The sequence below is a fragment of the Vulpes vulpes genome, chromosome 11 (genome assembly GCF_048418805.1).
Source record: "Vulpes vulpes isolate BD-2025 chromosome 11, VulVul3, whole genome shotgun sequence".
Classification (NCBI taxonomy): Eukaryota; Metazoa; Chordata; class Mammalia; order Carnivora; family Canidae; genus Vulpes; species Vulpes vulpes.
In genome coordinates this window covers 36871740-36894386 of record NC_132790.1, presented here as the reverse complement: position 1 = coordinate 36894386, position 22647 = coordinate 36871740, and the positions used below count along the sequence as shown (strand labels likewise).

The following is a 22647-nucleotide window of genomic DNA, read 5'->3' as shown; positions in this document are numbered from 1 at the left end:
ATAAATAAAATCTTAAAAAAAAAAAACCTTTAAAAAAAAAGACCAGTAAAAAGATACCAAATTATGAAGACTTTTTCTAAAAAGAGACTGTCCTTTCTCTATTATATGAAATCAATTGTGTTAACGATAGGCTATAAATAAAGGCTGATTTTTTAAATGGTTGATAACAAAACATATTTGGTTTCATAACTCAACTCATATAACCACATTTCCATCTTAGCCTTGATAGCAGGAACACAGGCTTTGACATCTGTTGCCTTGGCCCCTTGTCACCCCTTACCTAGCTATTTCCTATTCATTTTAGGCCCCATCTCCTCCAAAAGCTTCCCCTTTCGATGCCAGGCTCAGCTGACTACAAGGGCTCCGCCTTGTTCTTCCATAGCAACCCATGTACAGAACTGTTGGGTACTTAACCTTGTTACAAGGTGATTTTCTAAGTCATATCTCACCTCTGCACCACACATTAAGTGCTCTGAAGGCAGACAGGGACAAATGAGTCTTAATCTCCGAGTCATCAAAAATTAGCTGGGTGCTTGGCACACAATAAGAGTCAGTACCACTATCAATGGCAACAGATTTTAAGTTCAGTTCCTATAGTAAAGAGTGTTTGAGTAAAAAGAGGTTAAATCTTTTCACTCAAACTCATCGAAATTCCCTAAAGTCTTTTTTTTTTAACAAGGCAGTATATGCTTTTAAAAATATATTAATAAAAAAATAAAAAAATAAAAATAAAAATATATTAATACAACACCATTGTAGTATTTTGCTATATATTTGAGACAGAGACGTACTCCAAGGGTATAGCAGGTATGGACTTCAGGCAAGTCAGGCAGTACTGGGGAAAAGCTATGGCTGTCAATATTGGTTGGTGATGACTGGTCCTGCATGGAGTGATCTTCTGAAAAAAGAGAAGTGGCAATGTAAGAAGCCTGTAGGGAGAGGTTCCAGACAATTCCAGTCCCCACTAAGCATGCTTGTTTCCATAGAAAAAAACAAAATTTGCCAAATATCAATTTGACCAAGTATCTTCCCTTTAACTATTCAGGCCTCCAAACATTCTTATTTTGTATTTGTGGCAGAAACAATGTTTTAGATGTCTTGCCACATATACTTTCCCTCATTTACTAAGAAAGATGTGGCAGACAGAAAGCAAACAGTTTAAGGGACTGTATTCCTATCTTTTGTATTTCAGAAATCTAGACTTCATTCTGCTTTGCTCATTGGTTTGCCTGAGATGGTTGGACAGGGCAGGTGGAGCAAAGGTAAAGGATGAAGATAAAATGACTTTTGGTTTAGAACACCCCTACCTTAACTGAAAATCAGTCTTTTAGCAGGAAGATACTCCTCTTCCATAGCACTTGCTGCTTAGACATGAATGCCAGTGAAGCAATTAGAGAGGAAGGTGGCACCTGGCAGGCCAGCCAGACTCCCCTCCCAGCACACACTTAGCCCAACAGTAAACCTATAATGGAATGGTTGGCCAGAAGGCACCAAGCAGTTGGGGGTGGGGGGTGCCTGGGTGGCTCAGTCAGGTAAGCATCTGTCTTGGGCTTAGTTCTGGATCAAGTCTCAAGCGCTCTCGTTGGGCAGGGAGCCTGCTTCTTCCTCTTCCTTTGCTCTTGCCCCTTCACACCCTCCCCCACCCCCACTCATGCTCTTTCTCAAATAAATAAATAAAATCTTTATTTAAAAAAAAAAAAAGGAAGGGCGCCAAGATAATAAGATCCCCTGAAGTTCAAAAAAAAGTCCCAGGTGTATCTTCAACTAGAAAACTCAGAAAGCATTTCTCTGACCTCTTATGGCAAATAACCTGATCTTCTTCCAGAATGTTTACATATACAGTTCTCTGGGGTGAGCTCGTAAAATTTACCATGATGCACAGTCAGGCATATAGAAAATATTTATTAGGACACTATTCATTACAGATGAAGAAAAGATAAAGTCTCTTACACAAAGTCACAGAGGAAGTGGCAAGGCAGGGTCACAAGCACTCCCGCAGCCAGAATGAGGCTGGGTCCCCTGTTCCCAGCCCCCAGGGGCAGCAGGGTTCTGTGGGAGCAATGGGAAGATAGAGGGGAGACCCTACTCATGTGAATTTACAAGGGGTGAAAAGCAATCTGCTCCTGAAAGCAGCACAATAACTTTTTCCCTCTAAAGTAAAAATAGGTAGTTTCACCATCACGCCTAAACATTTAAAAAATAAAAATCTTCCCCAGGAAAACGTAGATCCAGACTTTGGGTTTTATACGAGCAACCGGGAGCCATGCAAATACTTGTTCAGGGGCCACAGGTTGCTCTCGCCCACATTGGAGGTGCGCCTCTGGCACTGCTTGCAGCGCCGATACTTCTCACACTGGTCCAGGAGGAAGAGTTTGTCTGACGCCCTGAGGAGAGGTGAGGACAAGCAGTCATTATTAGGCATTCCCTGAGTCCGTGCTGGGGGCCTAGTCCAGAAGCCAGTGCAGTAGAAGTGATGCAGAACTGCCCCCCCAGGTGCTTACCACCTACCTGTGATGGCTCCCCTACAGCCTCCGCCCCCCTCCACCTGCAGCCCAACCCAGCGTGGCATCACTGCTTCCAAACCTCTGCCATCGCCAGTCAATAAAAGGCTCTGAGCTGGTGCCTTCACAACCATCCCACCCAAACCCTCAGAAAAGACATAATTTGCCCAAGGTCACACAGCCAGCACGCAGAGCTTTGCCATGTGGATACCTTTACCTCCTGGGCTCTCAGAAACAGCACCGAGAGGGAAACAGGCCATTAATTAAGCTGCTTGTTAACTGTTAAGCCCCAGCAGACAGCTAGGAGTAGCCTTGCAAGGAAAAGTCCCAGGAGCCCAGAGGCCTCTGGCCTAAAGGGCAGGAGAGGAGGTGGAGTCAAAGAGGAGGACTAAAGCGGCTCAAAGCAGAGATGAAGCCACGTCAGTAGCTGATTTTGCACCTCAACAATTTTTCTCAACGCAAGACGGCCCCTGGTATGTCCCCCTTCTCTACCAAAATTACGAGTGGAATTCTGTAAAAAGGACCATCAAGGATAGCCTTACAAGGAAAAAGAACAAATAATGGGCAGGCGGAGACCTACCTGGCTTGCCGTGGTGCTGGGACAGAGTATCATGTGCTAACTGCTTACATGTAAAGCTTGTTTTTGCTTTTGCATTGTTTTCTTTTTGATACGAACCAATTCCTTCTTCCTCCCTGCTCCTGCTTGAGGCCCTGCCCACCACATGGCCTTAGTCTGCAGATGACAGGGTTGCCTGTCATCCTGCCATTGAAGGTTGTTTCCTGTGTCTCCTCCATCCTTTATCACCATGTTGGCCAAGTATTCTTCCAAAATCCAGCAAAATCTCCCCTGACATTAATCTCACTGCCTTTTACCTGTTTTTCCCCAACCTTGAGAAAATGCCTTGAACCCCCAGCTCCCCTTTCTCTTCTCCAGGCCAAACAATCCTACTGCTACTTTGGAACCTATTTGCCATGTCATCCCTCTTACAGCCATTGTAACAAAATACAGGTTCTACCCATTAGAGAGACAGATAAGAAATGCCTGATGAGAAAATCTAAAAGAAAAAGGAGCTACAGGGAGATCCCTGGGTGGCTCAGGGGTTTAGCACCTGCCTTCAGCCCAGGGCGTGATCCCGGAGACCTGGGATTGAGTCCCTCATCAGGCTCCCTCCATGGAGTCTGCATCTCTCTCTGCCTCTCTCTCTCTCTCTCTCTCTCTGTCTCTCTCTCTCCATCCCTCATGAATAAATAAATTTAAAAGAAAAAGGAGCTACAGATCAAGATTTATTATGACAAGTTCTATCTATGATAATTAGTTGATAAGTGGGAATTTAAAATATTATTTTGGTATATTCAAGATTAAATGACATTTGGGACACCTGGGTGGCTCAGTTGGTTAAGTGTCTGCCTTTGGCTCAGGTTATCATCTCAGGGTCCTGAAATCAAGCCCCATGTAGGGCTCCCTGCTCAGTGGGGAGCCTACTTCTCCTTCTTCCTCTGCCCCTGTTCATGCTCTCTCTGTCTCAAATAAATAAATAAAATATTTTTTTAAATGACTTAATAACATTTGACTGTATAGGCTTGGTCTGTTCAAGTTTTTAACATACTATGAAATCATACATTTGTAAAGTATTTTCTTTTTTTAGGTATAATATTTTTCCATCTCTTTATTTGATCACAAAAACTCCTATGTTAGCTAAGTAAGGCAGGTGTTGACTTTCCTCATCTTACAAAAGGAAAAAGTAGGACAAAAAGATTAGCTGCCTCTCCAAAGTTAGTATTAATTCTCAAAGCTATGACTAGATTCCCTAACTCTAGATTGTTGATGGAGAGCTGGGGAGAGGGGGTACAGATCTAATATATGTCAGGAAGATGTTCTTGGTTGGTTCCACCATGGGCATCTCGGTCTCCCAGTTGCCAATCTTACACACAACCTCTGGCTCTGCTCCTAAATGACCATTCTGTCAGCCTTGGATGTATTCAGATGGAAAGTCCATCTCCCTATTTCCAACTTTCATTTCCAAGGAGAATTCCTACTCTCCTCCCCCCATGCCTCCCTACCCACCACAAAATGACAATAAAGCTACCCTACATGGAAGCGAAGATGAGGGCAGAGATGGCAAGTATGGAACATATAACGACAGCATTCTCCAATCCCATATCCATAACAGGTATTTCTAATACACCACAGCAGAATTCTTTTCTCCACCAGGTGTTCTAGGTAGCCACGACTAATGAACTAAAGTTGGCCCTGGAAACCTGTCTGCCATCCCGGGATCCCAGGAAAGTCAAGAAGGAGCAGAGGGGGTTTCTTCGCGAACAAAGCACTTGGGGTTCCAATCAGGTATTACCGCTCAAAAGCCTTCTCCTCCAGATCCCGCTGCCTCTTCATTGCAGCACTGCTTTCCCAGTCTTCCTGCAAGCTCTGGTTGATTCTGTTCACCCGCTCTAGCTCAGCATTTCTGTCTGCCAAGTGCCTGGAGAGAAGAGCATAGTCTGCTTGTACTCAGAGTACCGGGAAGGGCACACACAACCTTGGGAGCCCCATGCCCTTTACGGTAGATTAAACAGAAACATTCTGGTTTTGTTCTCTGCTCTTTGAAATATACTAAAAGGCATGAACACTGAACAAAGAGAAACACTAAAAACATAATAGCTCTCAAAGACTTTATGGGTCTAGACCTTTTATCTCCAGTCCTGGCTTAAATTAGCAGAATTGAAACCTTTTTCCAATTAACAAATGCAGTCTTTAAAGCCATTAATTTCCTTTGAGGCTAACTTAAGAATCATCTCAAATGGATTTCCTATATTTTAGGTTTCTTTTCTTTAACTCCAGTCTCTCAGCTGTCAGTAATCAACCCACAAATTGCTACCGGCATGTTACAAGGCAAAGGAGACAGGAATACAAATGATTGGCTAGAAAGGGGAAGAGAAACAGAAGTGACTAGGCAAAATAAAATGAAATCAAGAAAATATCTAACATTGGGAAGAAGGTAAAAAGAGAGGGGGGGGGAGAAAATGTTTGGTGAAGGTCATGACGACATCAAAGAAGTGATTGCAGTTGTATCTCTCTTCAAGTACCATGTTCCAGAGTTTCCAATGGTAAGTGTCTCTATTAGTGGTCTGACATTCAGCCACTGCTGTTGTGAGTCATCTTAAACCTGGTTCAAATTATTTATATGTGTCTATTTCTTGCCAGACTGAAACTCTTACCTTCAATTTTCATTAAAGTCTAGAAAGGACCTCACTGAATGTGACCACTGTTTGAGCCCGCTCTGCAGTTTTATGTTATAGGCAGCAACCACCACTAGGTGTCAGGACCCTCTGATAAAAATTGGTAATGTACTCTGCTAGTTCACTTGCCCTAAAAGCATAGCCACATTTTCCTCTAGTGAGCATTAATTCAACAATTCAGCTGCTGTGTAGTCATTATAAAGATTAAATGACATAAAATACTAAAAGTGCCAATGCCCATCACACAATGGGAGCTCAATAACCATATATAACATATTTATATTTATATTTATAAACTTTTTTCCTTCTTATTGTGTTTTTTTATAGTATAAACCATATAAAGGAGGCTGGGTGGCTGAGTCTGTTAACTGTCTGACTTTAGCTCAGATCATGATCTCAGGGTGGAGGGATTGAGCCCCATGTCAGGCTCTACCCTCAGCAGGGAGTATACTTGTCCCTCTGCCCCTCCCTGCCCAGCTTGTACGCTCTCGCTCTCCCTCAAATAAATAAATAAAATCTAAAAAAAAAAAGTAAAACCACATAACATAAAATTGACCATCTTAAACATTTCTAAGTGTACAGATACACAGTATTATGTATATTTACATTATTGTGCAACTAATATCTAGAATTCTTTCCATCTAGCAAAACTAAAACTCTATACTCATTAAATAATTCGCTATTCCTCCCTCCCCCTAGCCCCAGACAACCACCATTCTACTTTGTTTCCATGAATTTGACCACTCTAAATACCTAGCATAAATGGAATCATACAATATTTGTCTTATTGTGACTGCTTATTTTACTTAGCATAATGTCATCAAGGTTCATCCATTTTGTAGCAGGTGTTATAATTTCCTTCCTTCTGAGGCTGAGTAATATTCCATTATATGTGTATAACACATTTTGTTTATTCATCCCTCTGTGACTGGATATTTGTGTTGCTTCCATTTCTTGGCTACTGAATGCTGTTATGAACACGGAGTGCAAATATCTCAAGATCCTGCTTTCAACTCCACCAAAAAAAAAAAAAAAGAACTACTAAAACTGATAAATGAATTCAGTAAGGTCACAGGATACAAAAATCAATGTACAGACATCTTTTTCATTTCTGTATACTAATAATGAAGCAGCAGAAAGAGAAATTTAAAAAAACAATCTCATTGGGGTGCCTGGGTGGCTTAGTCAATTAAATGTCCCACTCTTGATCTCCACTTAGGTCTTGATCTCAGCTTTGTGAGTTCAAGCCCCACACTGGGCTCCATACTGGGGATGGAGCCTACTTAAAAAAAAGAAAAAACAATCCCATTTACAATTACACCAGAAAGAATAAAATACCTAGTAATAAACAATGAAAGAGGTTGAAGATCTATACTCTGAAACCTATAAAAAATTGATGAAAGAAATTGAACACAGGGGTGCCTTGGTGGCTCAGTTGGTTAAATGTCTGCCTTCCATTCAGGTCATGATCTCAGGGTCCTGGGACCGAGCCCCTTGTCCCTTGCTTTGCAGGGAGCCTACTTCTCCCTCTGCATCACCCTCCCACCCCTACTCATGCTCTCTCTCTTTCTCTCTCAAATAAATAATTTTTTAAAAGAAATAAAAAGAAAGAAATTGAACACAAACAAATGGAAAGATATTTCATGCTCCTGGATTGGAAGAACAAATATTGTTAAAATGTCTTTACTACCCAAATCAATCTACAGATTGAATGCAATCCCTATCAAAATACCAACAGCATTTTTCACAGAACCAGAACAAACAATTCTAAAATGTTATGGAACCACAAAAGACCCTGAATAGCCAAAGAAGTCTTGAAAAAGAAAAATAAAGCTGGAAGCATCAGAATTTTAGACTTCAAATTATATTACAAGGCTGTAGTGATCAAAACAGTATGGTACTAGCACAAGAATAAATACATAGATAGATCAGTGAAACAGAATACAGAGCCCAGAAATAAACCCATAACTATATAGTCAATTAATCTTTGACATAGAGGAAAGACTATCCAATGGGAAAAAGTCTCTTCAACAAATGGTATTGGGAAAACTGAACAGCAACATGAAAAAGAATGCAACTGCACCACTTTCGTACAGCATACACAAAGATAAACTCCAAATGGATTAAAGACCTAAATGTGAGACTTGAAACCATAAAAATCCTAGAAGAGAGCACAGGCAGTAATTCTCTGACATTGGCTGACATCTTTCTAGATATATCTCCTAAGGCAAGGGAAACAAAAGCAAAAATAAACTTTGGGACTACACCACAATAAAAATATATAAAGAGCTTATACAACTCAACATCAAAAAAACAAATAATCCAAGTAAAAATGGGCAGAAGACATGAACAGACATTTTTCCAAAGAAGACATCCAGATGGCCAACAGATACATGAAAAGATGCTCAACATCACCCATCATCAGGGAAATGCAAATCAAAACCACAATGAGGTATCACCTCACACGTGTCAGAATGGCTAAAATCAAAAAGAAAAGAAACAACAAGTGTTGGTGAGAATGTGGATAAAAAGGAACCCTTGTGCACTGTTGGTGGGAATGCAAACTGGTGCATCTGCTGTGGAAGACAGTATGAAGGTTCCTCAAAAAATTAAAAATATAAATTAAAACAAAATTAAAAACAGAATTACCATATGATCCAGTAATCACATTACTGAGTATTTACCCAAAGAATACAAAAATACTACTTTGAAGGGATTTTTGTTCCCTTATGTTTACTGCAGTGTTATTACAATAGCTAAGTTATGGAAACAGCCCAAGTGTCCATTGATAGGTGAATGGATAAAGAAGATGTGGTATATATGTCTCCATATTAAACATATAATATTATATATATATAATTCAGCCATAAAAAAGAACAAAATCTTGTCATTTACAACAACATAGATGAGTCTAGAAAGTATAACTCTAAGCAAAATAAGCCAGCCAGAGAAAGAAAATTCCAGATGATTCCACTTGTATGTGGAACTTAAGAAACAAAACAAATGAACAAAGAGCGAGGGGAGAGACAAACTAAAATAAGCAAACTAAAAATAGACTCAGCTATAAAAAACAAATAGATGATTACCAGAGGAAGGCAGGTGGGGGATGGATGAAATAGGTAAAGACGATTATCTTTTTTTTTCTTTTTTTTTTTTTTTAAAGAGGACTATCTTAAACAAGCACTCAGTAATGCATAGAATTGCTGGATCACTATATTGTACATCTGAAACTAATATAACATTGTATGGTAACTACCCCAGAATGAAAATAAATTAATTAAATTAAATTAAATCTCTTAAAAATTTATTTTAAAAGATCCTACTTTCAAATCTTTTAGATATATACACAGAAGTGCAATTATTAAATCATATGGTATTCTATTTTTAATTTTTTGATGAACTGCCATGCTGTTTTCCATGGCAGCTGCACCATTTTATATTCTTACCAACAGTGCACAGGGTTTCTATTTCTCCACATCCTTACCAACACCTATTATTTTCTGTTTTTTTGATAGTTGCCATCCTAATGGTTATGAGGTAGTATCGTTCTTTTTTATTGTTCTTGTTGTTTTTGCTCTTCTTTATCTTTCTCTTTCACAACATAATTGCATCTTAATGGTTTTGCCTACCAGTGAATCTTCCTTTCTAATCTTTTGAATCGTTTAAAGGAAGTACTTGTTAAATGTTTCATGATGCATGTGGTATAAAAAATCTATAATTATTCTTGATTTGGACATTTCACAAAAGAATCAAAATACAGATATTATAATACAAGATAAATGATAGCACATTTTATCTTTGCACTTGTGAAACCTTATGACAGGGGTCCGCAAGCTTATGTTTTCTTTTCATAAAGCCCTGGGGGGGGTAAAAGATAGCTACCTTATTTGTCTATGTTTCAGTGATATATATATACACCTTAAACAATAAAAGATGTTTTCCTACATCTGCACAAATAAGTTACAAGGGGGAGAGAACAGTTTACTAACTGCTTACTTCATTCAGACTGCCCTTGGCACTCCAGGGTAGATACGTGATGGGAATTAAGTTATTAAATTGTGTGATATAAACCACAGCTACATTTGCAATCTCACCATTCTACTTTGCTACCTTTATTCACTGGGGTGGAGAATCCCTCTCAGGTTCAGATAAGCAAACATTCAATAAAACATGAACTACTTGCCTTGAAGAGGCAAAAATCTAGTTAAGTGCTAAATGGTGTCTATTCCAAACAGGACAAAGGCAGGCAGTTGGTGGCTGAAGAAGGCTTACCTATGCACGTTTCAGAGTGCGAAGACCATTTGTTAGCAAGCAGCTCCCTCACTATGGTTTTGATGTGCATTTCCCTAATGACTAGTGATGTTGAGCATCTTTTCATATGCTTTTTGGCTATTATTATATTCTTTGTAAAAGGAGAGTTTAAAAAGTCAGTTTAACTTAGATTGCCAAGCAAGTGAGAAAAGGCTGCAGGGAGGCCATGAAGATTCTCACAAGACTGCTGGTGGAAGCAAATTGCTGTACCTTTTTAGAAAGCAAACTGTTGGTATCTGGTAATATTTAAAAATATGCCATACACTTGATCCAGCAGCTCCACGTTTAGGATTTTATCCAACAGAAACAAAATAACCAGTATAAAGATATATATTAAAAATGTTTAGGGGTGCCTGGGTGACTCAGTTGGTTGGGCATCTGCTTTTGGCTCGGGTCATGATCTCAGGGTCCTGAGATTGAGCCCCACATCAGACTCCCTGCTCAGGGGGAACCTACTTCTTCCTCTCCCTCTGCCCCTCCCTGCTGCTTGTGCTCTCTCTCTGTCTCTCAAATAAATAAAACCTTTTAAAAAATTAAAATTAAAAATGTTTAGTGCAAAATTATTGTAATAGCAAACCATCTGGAAACAAAGTGAATGTTCATCAATAGTGCAAAAGGTAAATTATAGTAATCAATGTTGTAGATACTATGCAATCATTAAAGAAGAATGAATTTCGTTTCTATGTACTGACCTAAATATACATTAATGATGCATTATTAGGTTAAAGAAAGGTTGGGCTGCAAAGTAATGTATAAGATCTCATAGGTCTGGGACACCTGGGTGGCTCAGTGATTGAGCGCCTGCCTTTGGCTCAAGGTGTGATCCCAGAATCTGGGATTGAGTCCCACATTGGGCTCTGGGTAGGGAGCCTGCTCCTTGCTCTGCCTGTGTCTCTACCTCTGTGTGTGTGTGTGTGTGTGTCTCTCTTGAATAAATAAAATCTTTAAAAAAAATAAAAGATCTCATAGGTCTTATGTCCATTTACAAAAATAGAAGGAAAATATATAGGTGGGTTTTATTTGAATATATTTGCAAAAAGTAGGAAAACATATAGAGGATAAGGGGAAATTATTATCATTTTTAAATCTCTCCACCAATTGATTTATTTTAATGAACATGAATTGTTCTAATTTTTATAAACAAAAGCAGAAAACTTGAAAGAAAAAGAATACTTACCATGACTGTTTAGATCACACTGACTAAATTATCCCTCTGAAAGTGACCCTCTACTTGCCATAAGAGGACCTAAGATGACATCTTAATATGAACAAGGAAGTTGGAAAAGAGAAGATAAGTGAGAAAATATGGAATAACTAGTACAGCATACGGAAATGGAAGACAAAGATCTGACCCATACAGAAAAGGGTGGGGGGGCGGGGTCTGTGACCAGAGCTTCAACAAGAGAGAGAAAGTAAATACCACAGTCTGTATTTGTTCAGAGCGCCGCAGTTTCCAAAATGTTCTCAATATATACACTCACATCCTTCTCACAGTAAGGATAGGCAAGACAGGTATATACTATCCTTACTTTTCATGTGAGGAAAAGAAGTCTCAGAGACCCCATGTGTGCTTTGGCCCAGGTCATACAGCTTGGAAATGACAGAGTTTAACATCACTCATCATCAGACAAATGCAAATCAAAACTACAATGAAAAAAAAAAAAAACTACAATGAACTATCACTTTACACCAGTTAGAATGACTAAAATCAAAATGACAAGAAACAAGTGTTGGCAAGGATGTGGATTCAAAGGAACCTTCATGCAGTGTTGGTGGAATGTGAATTTGTGCAGTCACTGTGGCAAACAGTATGGAGTTTCTAAGAAAAATTTAAAATAGAACTACCATATGACCCAATAATTCCACCTTCGGGTATTTACCCAAAGAAAATGAAAACACTAATTCAAAAAGATATCTGCACCTCTGCATTTGTTGCAGCATTGTTTACAATAGCCAAGATATGGAACAACCTAAGTACCCATCAATAGACAAACAGATAAAAAAATGTGATACATATATCACATTTATATATATGTATACACACACACATGCACACCATGAAATTGTGCCATTTGGGACAACATGGATGGACCTAACAGGTTTTATGTAAGTGAAATAATAAGTCAGACTGAGAAAGACAAATACCATATGATTCTACTCATGAGCGGAATCTAAAAAACTGATTAAAAAAACAAAAACCAGAATCAGCAGAGAACAAGCTGAAGGGAAGGGGACAGAGGGTCAGGCAAAATGGGTGAAAGGGAGTGGACATACAGGCTTCCACTTATGAAATAAATAAGTCATGGCAATGAAAGGCTCAACATAAGGAATATGATCAATGATATCATAATAGCAATGTAACCAGACACATGTTCGCTTCACTTGTGGTGAACATAGTATAATGTTTAAACTCAACAAATCAGAAAGAAAGAGACTGGTGTCTGAAATTTGAATTTAAAGATATTTTCACCTATATGACATCAAGTCCTGCTCTACCTACCCTGACACCTTCACCATCCCCTCACCTGCCATTGTAAGTACAACTCTTGATGTCAAGAGTTCTTTAAACAAAAGGGGTTTATTGGAAATTGAGAAAGAACCCAAGTTTCCTGTCTGTGTCTAGTTGAACCCAACAGCACATCTGTGGCTCACACTGTATTTCCAATGGATAGTGCTGATCTGGACAACTCTTTTAAGAAGTTGTACTGTAAAGGGAAGGAAAAATATGGAGAGATAACTGGAGGGAGAGGAAGGATCAAGTCTGGTTGGTTTTTTTTTTTTTAATCAGTAACTTTTCTTCCCAGGGTGAATTGTAAGGACAAAACAAGACGAAGCATGTGATGAGCTTCGAACAGTATTTTACACACAGTAACTCCTCAAGATCTTCACTATTCTGAGTGCTTCTGTGCTGTTGTACGATAAAGAGAGACAGAAAATGGGAAGTTGGAGAGGGGAGCAGGAGAGGAAGAAGAAAGATCTTGGGTCTCTTACTCTTTCTGTGTCCTCCGAAGCATCTGCAAATCCTGCTTTTGTTCCACTAGCTGTTGCAGGATGGCTTTCCTCTTGAGGCTAGCAGCAGCCTCCAGCTGGTGCTTCATGTAACTCTGTTCTTGCTTTCGCTTTTGCACCATCAGCTCACCCTCATCCTTACCAAAGATGGGCTCACAAGAGTCTGGCTCAAACATGGGCAGTTGCAGGGGCTTGTTCTTTATCTGAAACAGAGACACACGTAATGCCTATCAGATTTATACCAGGCAATAAGCTTTATGCACAACACTGTAGCATAGTAAAATACCAATCCCTCAGGGGAAGGAATGAGGACCACAAAAGCCACCAAATGGGTAACACATAAGGCTACTCATAACCTTGCAGTTTTTATACATATTCTAAGAATGCTACTGAAGCACTGCATAATTTTTAAAATGACAATTGTCCCCTTACCTGTGCATCCAAAGCTCTCTTATAACACTGCGTTTCTTCCATCTTATCTTTTATATATTGGGCTCTTTGTGCAGCAAGCCTAGCAGTTAAGAATGAGAGGAAGTGGGGGGCACAGTTTGTTACTGTCTCTAGTAATACAGACTAACAGCACTAAAACCTATTCCCTAAGTATCAACAGGAGTGAGAGACTGGTAAATAAAATAAAATGTGACATTTCCTTCTAGTAACTTTCATTTTAATGAAGAAAGGAGTAACTTAAATCTATAGGCTAGGGGACAATGTGTTGAATACAGGACAGGCAGGACAGGTATAAGCAGGGGACTGACCATTTTGTCACTACCACTAAGACAGGTACCCCTCCGCACCCCCCATCCCCCCGCAATGTGCTTTTTAAAAAATCTGGTTAGGAAAGCAGGAAGTGTCTATTCATTCTATAAAATGATTCATCATAAGATTCTTTTTTAAGAAAAGTAATCTTTCCTATTATAAATGATGATTCTGTTATATGCAACCCACAGGGAACCCACATGATCTATAAAGCGAGTACAACGGAACATATACATTTTATAGAACAAATAAGGTTTTGGTCCCAAAAACTTGCTTACTATTTGTTTTAGGAGTATCTCACAACACAGTTGCCCTTTAATTGCTCTCCTGACCTCAGTAGAAGTGTGACCACCTCAGGCATGTTTGAACTCTAACCCTATCCCACACCTCAGATGACCCAAGCAAGACCAATCAGATTCTCTTTCCTAAAATTTGTAATTGAGACTAACATTCACCCAAGTTCGAGCTGGAAAAAAAGATGATGTCAACCAAGAAGCTGTGGGTATGAGCAGAGGGAAAACATTTTTTACATGACTTTTTAGTCTCTGGTTCTAGTCCTATTAGGTCCTCCATACATTTCTGCCCCCTGGGATTCCATGGGTCACCCCTACTTAAAACCCCAGCTTTGCCTTGAGATCAACTGGGAATAGCTGGGAATGATACTTGTTCAAGATGAGTACCTTCCTCCATCTGCCAGTATTAGTGATCACAAAAAATACAAAATGACACTCTATAATTAATTATAGATGGGTAATCATGACTGTAATGGCCATTGTAATAATGACAGCTTTTTCATTTTTCTAATGAATAGCCATGCTGTGGTACTGGCTGCTAGTTGACTTGATTTGCTCGGTTGGTTACCATTGTGCTAATGAAACGACCAATGCTAATTCCATCCCACATGGAAATAAGCTTCATGTGAAAATTCTAAACCCATTTTTCAGAGTTTGTAAGCTAGACTCACTCCTCTGTGAGTTGCACTTGTTCTAGGCGGTCCATCAACTCTCTATTTTGTCTTTGCTTTATTTCTTTTTCCCGTCTGTTATCCATTTGTTTCAGGAGACTCTGGGAATATTCTTCTTGTTTAAAAGCATTAATCTCAGGACTGAGTGGCCGTTTATCAAATAGAAAGGATTTCTGGAATGAAGGAGAATCAATGCATTTACTCTAAAATACCAAAAAGCAACAGTGAATAAAGGTGGTAACTCAGAAGACTAAAAATCAATTATTAGTTTATAGTATTTGCCCAGTCCTCAACATACTGACCAGTTAGCATTGAGGCAATCCACAGAATAATGTAAGTGTGCTCAAGGATGAATCTGAGCAGAACTGACAAAACCCCATATCTGAGAGAGAGATGAAAAAGGATGTCGTGCAGTAGGTTCTGAGCTAGAAAAACACAGAGATGGAAAGAAGGAGTTCTTATTGGGACTTCATCAAGATAAGAAGCTTTTGCACAGCAAAAGATACAGTCAACAAAACTACAAGACAACCTACAGAATGGGAGAAGATATTTCCAAATGACATATCAGATAAAGGGCTAGTATCCAAGATCTATAAAGAACTTATTAAACTCAACAGCAAAGAAACAATCCAATCATGAAATGGGCAAAAGACATGAACAGAAATCTCACAGAGGAAGACACAGACACGGCCAACAAGCACACGAGAAAATGCTCCGCATCACTTGCCATCAGGGAAATACAAATCAAAACCACAATGAGATACCACCTCACTCCAGTGAGAATGGGGAAAATTAACAAGGCAGGAAACCACAAATGTTGGAGAGGATGTGGAGAAAGGGGAACCCTCCTGCACTGTTGGTGGGAATGTGAACTGGTCCGGCCACTCTGGAAAACTGTGTGGAGGTTCCTCAAAGAGTTAAAAATAGATCTGCCCTATGACCCAGCAATGGCACTGCTGGGGATTTACCCCAAAGATACAGATGCAATGAAACACTGGGACACCTGCACCCCAATGTTTCTAGCAGCAATGTCCACAATAGCCACACTGTGGAAGGAGCCTTGGTGTCCATCGAAAGATGAATGGATAAAGAAGATGTGGTCTATGTATACAATGGAATATTCCTCAGCCATTAGAAATGACAAATACCCACCATTTGCTTCAACGTGGATGGAACTGGAGGGTATTATGCTGAGTGAAGTCAGTCAATTGGAGAAGGACAAACAGTGTATGTTCTCATTCATTTGGGGAATATAAATAATAGTGAAAGGGAATATAAGGGAAGGGAGAAGAAATGTGTGGGAAATATCAGAAAGGGAGACAGAACATAAAGACTCCTAACTCGGGGAAACGAACTAGGGGTGGTGGAAGGGGAGGAGGGCGGGGGGTGGGGGGGAATGGGTGACGGGCACTGAGGGGGACACTTGACGGGCTGAGCACTGGGTGTTTTTCTGTATGTTGGTAAATTGAACACCAATAAAAATTAATTTATTAAAAAAATAAAAAATAAAAAAATAAATAAAGAGAGAGACTCCTAACTCTGGGAAACCGAACAAGGTGGGGGGAGGGGAGGTGGGCGGGGGTGGGGGTGACTGGGTGACGGGCACTGAGGGGGGCACTTGATGGGATGAGTACTGGGTGTTATTCTATATGTTGGCAAATTGAACACCAATAAAAAATAAATTTATATAAGAAAGAAAGAAGAAAGAGAGAAAGAAAGAAAGAAAGAAAGAAAGAAAGAAAGAAAGAAAGAGAAAGAAGAAAGAAAGAAAGAAAGAAAGAAAGAAGAAAGAAAGAAAGAAAGAAGAAAGAAAGAAAGAAAGAAAGAAAGAAAGAAAGAAAGAAAGAAAGAAAGAAAGAAAGAAAGAAAGAGTTCTGAGTGAGTGCAAAAGCATGAGCAAGGACAGAGCAGACATGGGAAGATGGAGAACTGAATACCTGCTCTGGGCCTGGCCATTCTAGACAGACAGAGATCCACAGAGCCTGGCTCATGGAGCCTACCTTCTGGTACAGGAGATAATAAATAAGTAAGTGATACATCATAGTGATAAGTGCTATGAAGCCCTTATAGCAAGCAGGTGGGAATGAGCCAAAGTGGTTGCTTATCAGGGAAGCTTTTCAGTAAAGTTGACTGAATCACCTCCACTGCAAATACCAGGTGACCTGTGTCCCGTACACAAGGAACAGCAAGTGCAAAGGCATTAGATGAAAACAAGTTAGGCATGTTTAATGAACAGAAAGAAGTTCTCCATGGCTGAGGCACAGTAAGCGAGGGGAAAGAAATAGGTGACCCCAAAGAGGAAGGCAGGGCCATACAGATCTTATAGGTCAAGGTAAGGAGTTTAGATTTTATTTTAACTCAGTGGGAGACCATCACAGGTTATAAACAGGAGAATGGTATGTTTTGGTTAAGCTTTAAAAGAGTGCTTGACCGCAGTGTAGAGAATAGATTGTAAAGGGCAAGAAGGCAAGCAGCAAACCTAATTAGGGAAGTATCTCAGAAGCTGAACCTTGTTATGTGGCTTGCACTAGTGCGCTAACACTGAAGATGAAGGGATGTGAAGAGATTGGATATATGTTGGTGGTAAAGGAAACTGTGCTTGAGGATGCTTGGATGGAAGAGACAGAGGAGGAGCAATCTGGGATTGCTCCTTGGTGTGAGGTTCATGCAACTGTATGCCTGGTGATGCCACTTACTGAAATTGGGAGGCTAAGAGAAGAACAGGTGAGGAGGAAGAGGAAAAGTTCTGTTCTGGTCCTTTCAAGATGTCTGCAGATATATCAAAGAGGATATACAGAGTAGGTGGTAATAAACATAGTCTGGAACTTAAATGTAAGAAGAGAAAAGAATCAGGCCTAAATCTCAAAAGTATCGTGTCTCCTTCCTCCCTCCCTCCCTGGTGCCCTTGCCTGGAAGTTTCTTCCTCCATTTCCTCCTTTACCTAACTCCTATATACAAGGAAGTCTCCCCAGATCTCTGGTCTGGATTAATTAACTCTTTGCTCACACAGTGCCCTGTTCAAAGACTGATCATAGCATTCATTATACCACACTCGTGGCACTTTAAACCTGTCTCCTTGGGCAGCCCCGGTGGCTCAGCGGTTTAGCGCCGCCTGCAGCCTGGGGTGTGATCCTGGCAATCCGGGATCGAGTCCCACATCGGGCTCCCTGCACGGAGCCTGCTTCTCTCTCTGCCTCTCTCTTCGCTCTCTCTGAATGAATGAATAAATAAATCTTTAAAAAAATAAAAAAATAAAAAATAAACCTGTCTCCTTCAGTAGCCTGAGACCTCTTTCAAGAGGGACCTTGTCTTACACATCTTTGTACTCCTAACCATGAGCACGGTGGCCAGCACAGAGGAGTTCAATAAATGTTTGGTGATAAAGAAAATGTATTTTATTACATTTATGTCCCTAGTGCCAGACCACCCAGAGAGTGGGCATGAAAGGAGAAAGATTCAAGCAAAATAAAGGTAGGAACGCAGTGATTGAAAACATGAAATTAGTGGTGAAGCAAGTGATTCAAAGCAGCTGGACTGTTCAAATTTTAACACACCTACAAATCACCTGAGGATCTTATTTAAATGTAGATTCCCATTCCGGAAGGATGGGGCCCTAGATTCTGCATTGCCAGCAAGCTCCCAAGTAAAGCTGGCTCTCTAGATCCGTGGCTCCTGGGGCATTACCTTAGTATACTGCCCTCCACCGCCCAACCCAGGGCCTGTCTGAGAATTAGTATCATTAACAAGTGCCATAGTATCTAATAGGAACTGTGTTGTAAATATGAAGAGTGTGGACACAGATGCTGGACAACTCCTGACCCAGAACGAGGCTTCGACCTCACACAACCCACCTTTCACTCTGCCACTTAAACAATGGCACAGCCTACAGTACAGAGGATAGATCCAAATACAGATGGGACAGGTATTGGCAACAGAAATTTTGGAAAGTCTCACATAGAATGCAGGTTTCTCATTCTTGTAGATTCTTACAGCTTCAGCAACTCCGAGATTGTAGGCAGCATTTTTTTTATTCTGTTCTCTACTAGCCAAACTTCTCATCTTTGAAAAAAAATCACATATTGACATTGAGCCTTTAAAATTTTAATTCTATTACATTATAATAATCCAACCAAGGCAGAAACGTGACTTTTGGAGGTAATGGTACTTTCTGATGTCTTCATGGATTTATAAAAGCGAGTTAGGGAAGGTTTTTTAATATCCTGTTTTGGAGCTTTAGGCAGCCCCTCTACGGGGATTGTAAGAGGGAATGGAAGCTTTCACAAGTGGCTACCTGATATAACAAATGCAAGAAAGAGCAGTAGGATCAATTATGGGAGACCACAGAACTCTGAGTAGTGCAAATGTGAACATGCCACTCTTTCTTTACTTGCTTAGATAGATAGGCCATGAATTTGAAGGGAAAAAGACTCAATTACATTTCATTAGAAATCACAAATAAAACCATATACATTCAGGAATTTTACCTTTCAAACTCAATCCTTGGGGATTGGGGTAAGGGAGAAATCAATGACAGGTGCAAATATATATGTATATTATATATATATATATATATTTTTTTTTCTACATAGGGTCCACACCCAGCTTGGAGCCAGTGTAGGGCTTGAACTCACAACCCTGAGATCAAGACTGAAGCTGAGATCAAAAGTCAGACATTCAACCAACCGAGCCACCCAGGTGCCCTGATGGAAGATTTTAAATGGAACTTTATATTCATGTGCTACTGTCCCATATTAAGCACTCTTTAAAAGAGGTATTGAACTACCTGGTGTTTTAGGAGAGCCTCTTGATCCTTCAGCATTTGATACTGCTGAATGAGCCGCTCATCTTCTATCTCTCTCCTCTTCCTCTCCTCACTATAGTACAATGGGGAATTGCGCTGTGCACGTTGCAAACACACATAACACATTTCCTACAATACCAAGTTTAAAGACAAATTACTTTTTGCCTTTTACTTCTTTACCTTCACAATCTCTTCACAAGCACTCCAAAGGCTAAGCATGTCAAGCAACATACTTTAGAAAAGGATGTATTGATGACAATTAGCAAAATCAGATTTGCAGATTGGGTCCCACAAATATTCAAGAGGATTTACTGAACTCTCATTTGTTCAGAGGTATTTATAGCAACTGAAAATAAGAAAGATATCCCAACCCCACTTCTGTTAACTGTAGCAGACTTTAACTAGTAGATAGACTTATTATCATCCAATTTTGGGTCCTGAGTACTTGAGCCATATCCATACATTGAAAAAAGAGCAATCCCCATAACTCTTATTGAGAAACAGAAGTCAAAGGAAGATTCTGATTGGATTTTGTTTGTTTGAAGCCACTGTACCTGTCCTGCCTTGTTATGATCCTGGCAAACGGGGGCTGGAGAAAGTTTAGACTTCATTTCACTGTCATTTTTCAAACAACCTGGAGATGATAAGCTATAAAAACACTGCAACATTAATTAACATTTAAAACAGCCTGACATGAGCAATGATAATTTTAGAGGCAAATATAAATATAAGAGGAAGAAAAATATCTTAGTGTGGTTTTTCAGAGGATCTATACATATAGAGGTTAAGAACCCATGCTTTGTATCAAACAAACTTGGGTATGAATCCCAGCTTTTTTGCTTACAAGCTGACTGCCATTAAGCAAGTTGGGTCGTCCTGCAGTCTCAGTTACCAATTCTGTGAAATGGGGATAAAATTTATTTATCCTATGAAATATATTGTGCTTACTGTGTACATTGTTTTAGGCATAGGAGATGCAATGAAGAACAAAACATACAAAAAAAGAAAGAAAAAGGAATCCTATTTCTAATGGAATTAACATTCTGATGGCAACTGACAGCCAGCTGATAAGATAAATGAATGAATTCAGTAGTATGAGTAATGATGGTAATAAATGCCCTGCAGTGCTGGAGGGATGGAGTTTTAAACCATAAATAGAATGCCCAGGGAAGTTCCACCAAGAAGATAACATTTGAGTAGATACCTGAAGGAAATGAGAGAAAAATAATAATCAGATATTTGATGGAAAAAGCACTCCAGGCAGAGTGAATGGAGTAAATACGTGCAAAGTCCCTGATGTGGGAGTGTGTCTGTGCTCAGCGTGGCCAGAGGGAGATGAGATCATGGACAAAAAGTAGGAGAGAGATCAGAAATCAGGATCTTGTAGGCCATGGCAAGGACTCTGGCTTTTACCCTGGGCAAGAATGGGAATCTGTTGGAGGGTAAAATGTCTAGTATTAACAAAACTATGGAGAAGGTAGCAATCCCTCATATTCTCACTACTGGGAAGGTAATTTGATATAACCTTCCTAAGAATAATTGATAACATGTACCAAAGGCATGAAAAATAAGCTCATCTTTTATCTCAAAAATTTTAAGTTTTTATACTATAGATACTCTGATGTGTGCACTTATGTGTAGGTATATTATCATGGTATTGTTTATAATATTTTAAAACTAAAAATCATCTTAATATAAATATCCAAAAGGAGATTGGGGGGAATCCCTGAGTGGCTCAGAGGGTTTAGCGCCTGCCTTCGGCCCGGGGCATGATCCTGGAGTCCCAGGATCGAGTCCCATGTCAAGCTCCCAGCATGGAACCTGCTTCTCCCTCTGCCTGTGTCTCTGCCTCTCTCACTCTCTCTCTGTGTCTCTCATGAATAAATAAATAAAATCTTTAAAAAACAACAACAACAAAAAGAAAACCAAAAGGAGATTGGTTAAACAAAAGGTTTAATCAATGAAAGGATGTGCAATTATTTGTTCATGTCCTGGGATCTTTAAAGCCATGGGGAAATGTTTATCATTTATTGTGAGTATAAGAAAGCTTCTTATGATATGATCTTACTTGTACTTAAAATGTATGTATGTGTTTCAAGTATAAAAATATGTATATATTGTATGTACATTAAAATGAGGAATATACACCATAATGTTAACAGAAAGTTTCCTCTATTTATGAGGTTATGAGTGATTTTTTTCTATCTCCTGCTTTTCTCATTTTTTCAAAATTTCTGTGATAAACATGTATTAATTTAATAATCAGCACAAAAACCATTATTTCATCAACATCAATAGGAAGCCTTCACTAATAATGCCTAACAATTATTCTCTCCTCTTTGCAGCTTCTGTACATTGTTTTGTTGTCTTTGTCATATATATTACTTCTTTTACATCAGTCTCCCTAAAAGACTCTTTCATGAAAGTGGGTTTATATGTCTTTGTGTCATATAGCTCTGTGTCTAAAACACCTGGCACACAGTAGTGCTCAGTGTCTGTTGCATTGAACTAAATTCCACAGTACAAAACATTTAATTCTCAATTCTCTTTCATAACAGTGAGATTATTCAAAACAAGTGTGCCTAGGGTTTTGAACATGGTCTTAGTATCCCAGAAAGTACATAAATCACACATATGATAGCTGATACATTACAACACATTAATAAATTCAAAGTTGACAGCGCAGTGCAAGGTACATAGTAGATGCTCAATAAATACCTGAATATAATTGACTGATTTGAAGTCTTAAAAAGCATCCTACTCAAAGAGAAAAAAGGAAAATAGAAATCTTTTAACATAGTATTGTTAGAAGACAGGAGCGTGACGAATTGTAACACATTCATTCATCTGAAGAATGCTTATTGAGTGCCAACCATGTTTAGCAAAATTGCTTTCCAATTTGATCTAAATATGAAACTGTGTCATATTGTGCCCAAGCACTCAGAAAACAACAAGAGAAGTTTTGCAAATCCACAAGAGATTTAGATGCTCTCTCCTCTGTGCTACTTTGTTTCCACCTCTGTTTATCCTACTGAATCATGATTTATCACTCTATGTATGTCTGTCTC

General features: G+C 39.4%; 1 protein-coding gene across 1 annotated transcript in view; it reads right to left on the bottom strand.

Moving 5' to 3' along the window:
- Positions 1–1882: 1882 nt before the first annotated feature.
- CCDC81 (coiled-coil domain containing 81) overlaps positions 1883–22647 on the bottom strand; it is a 44211-nt gene continuing 23446 nt past the window's right edge. The window contains exons 9-16 of the mRNA XM_026015228.2: positions 20134–20227; positions 19562–19708; positions 18733–18837; positions 14779–14951; positions 13488–13566; positions 13038–13258; positions 4853–4978; positions 1883–2384 (exon numbers count right to left, since the gene is read on the bottom strand). Coding sequence (XP_025871013.2) covers positions 2243–2384; positions 4853–4978; positions 13038–13258; positions 13488–13566; positions 14779–14951; positions 18733–18837; positions 19562–19708; positions 20134–20227 — 1087 coding nt within the window. The 3' untranslated portion in view covers positions 1883–2242. The remainder of the gene's footprint in view (positions 2385–4852; positions 4979–13037; positions 13259–13487; positions 13567–14778; positions 14952–18732; positions 18838–19561; positions 19709–20133; positions 20228–22647) is intronic.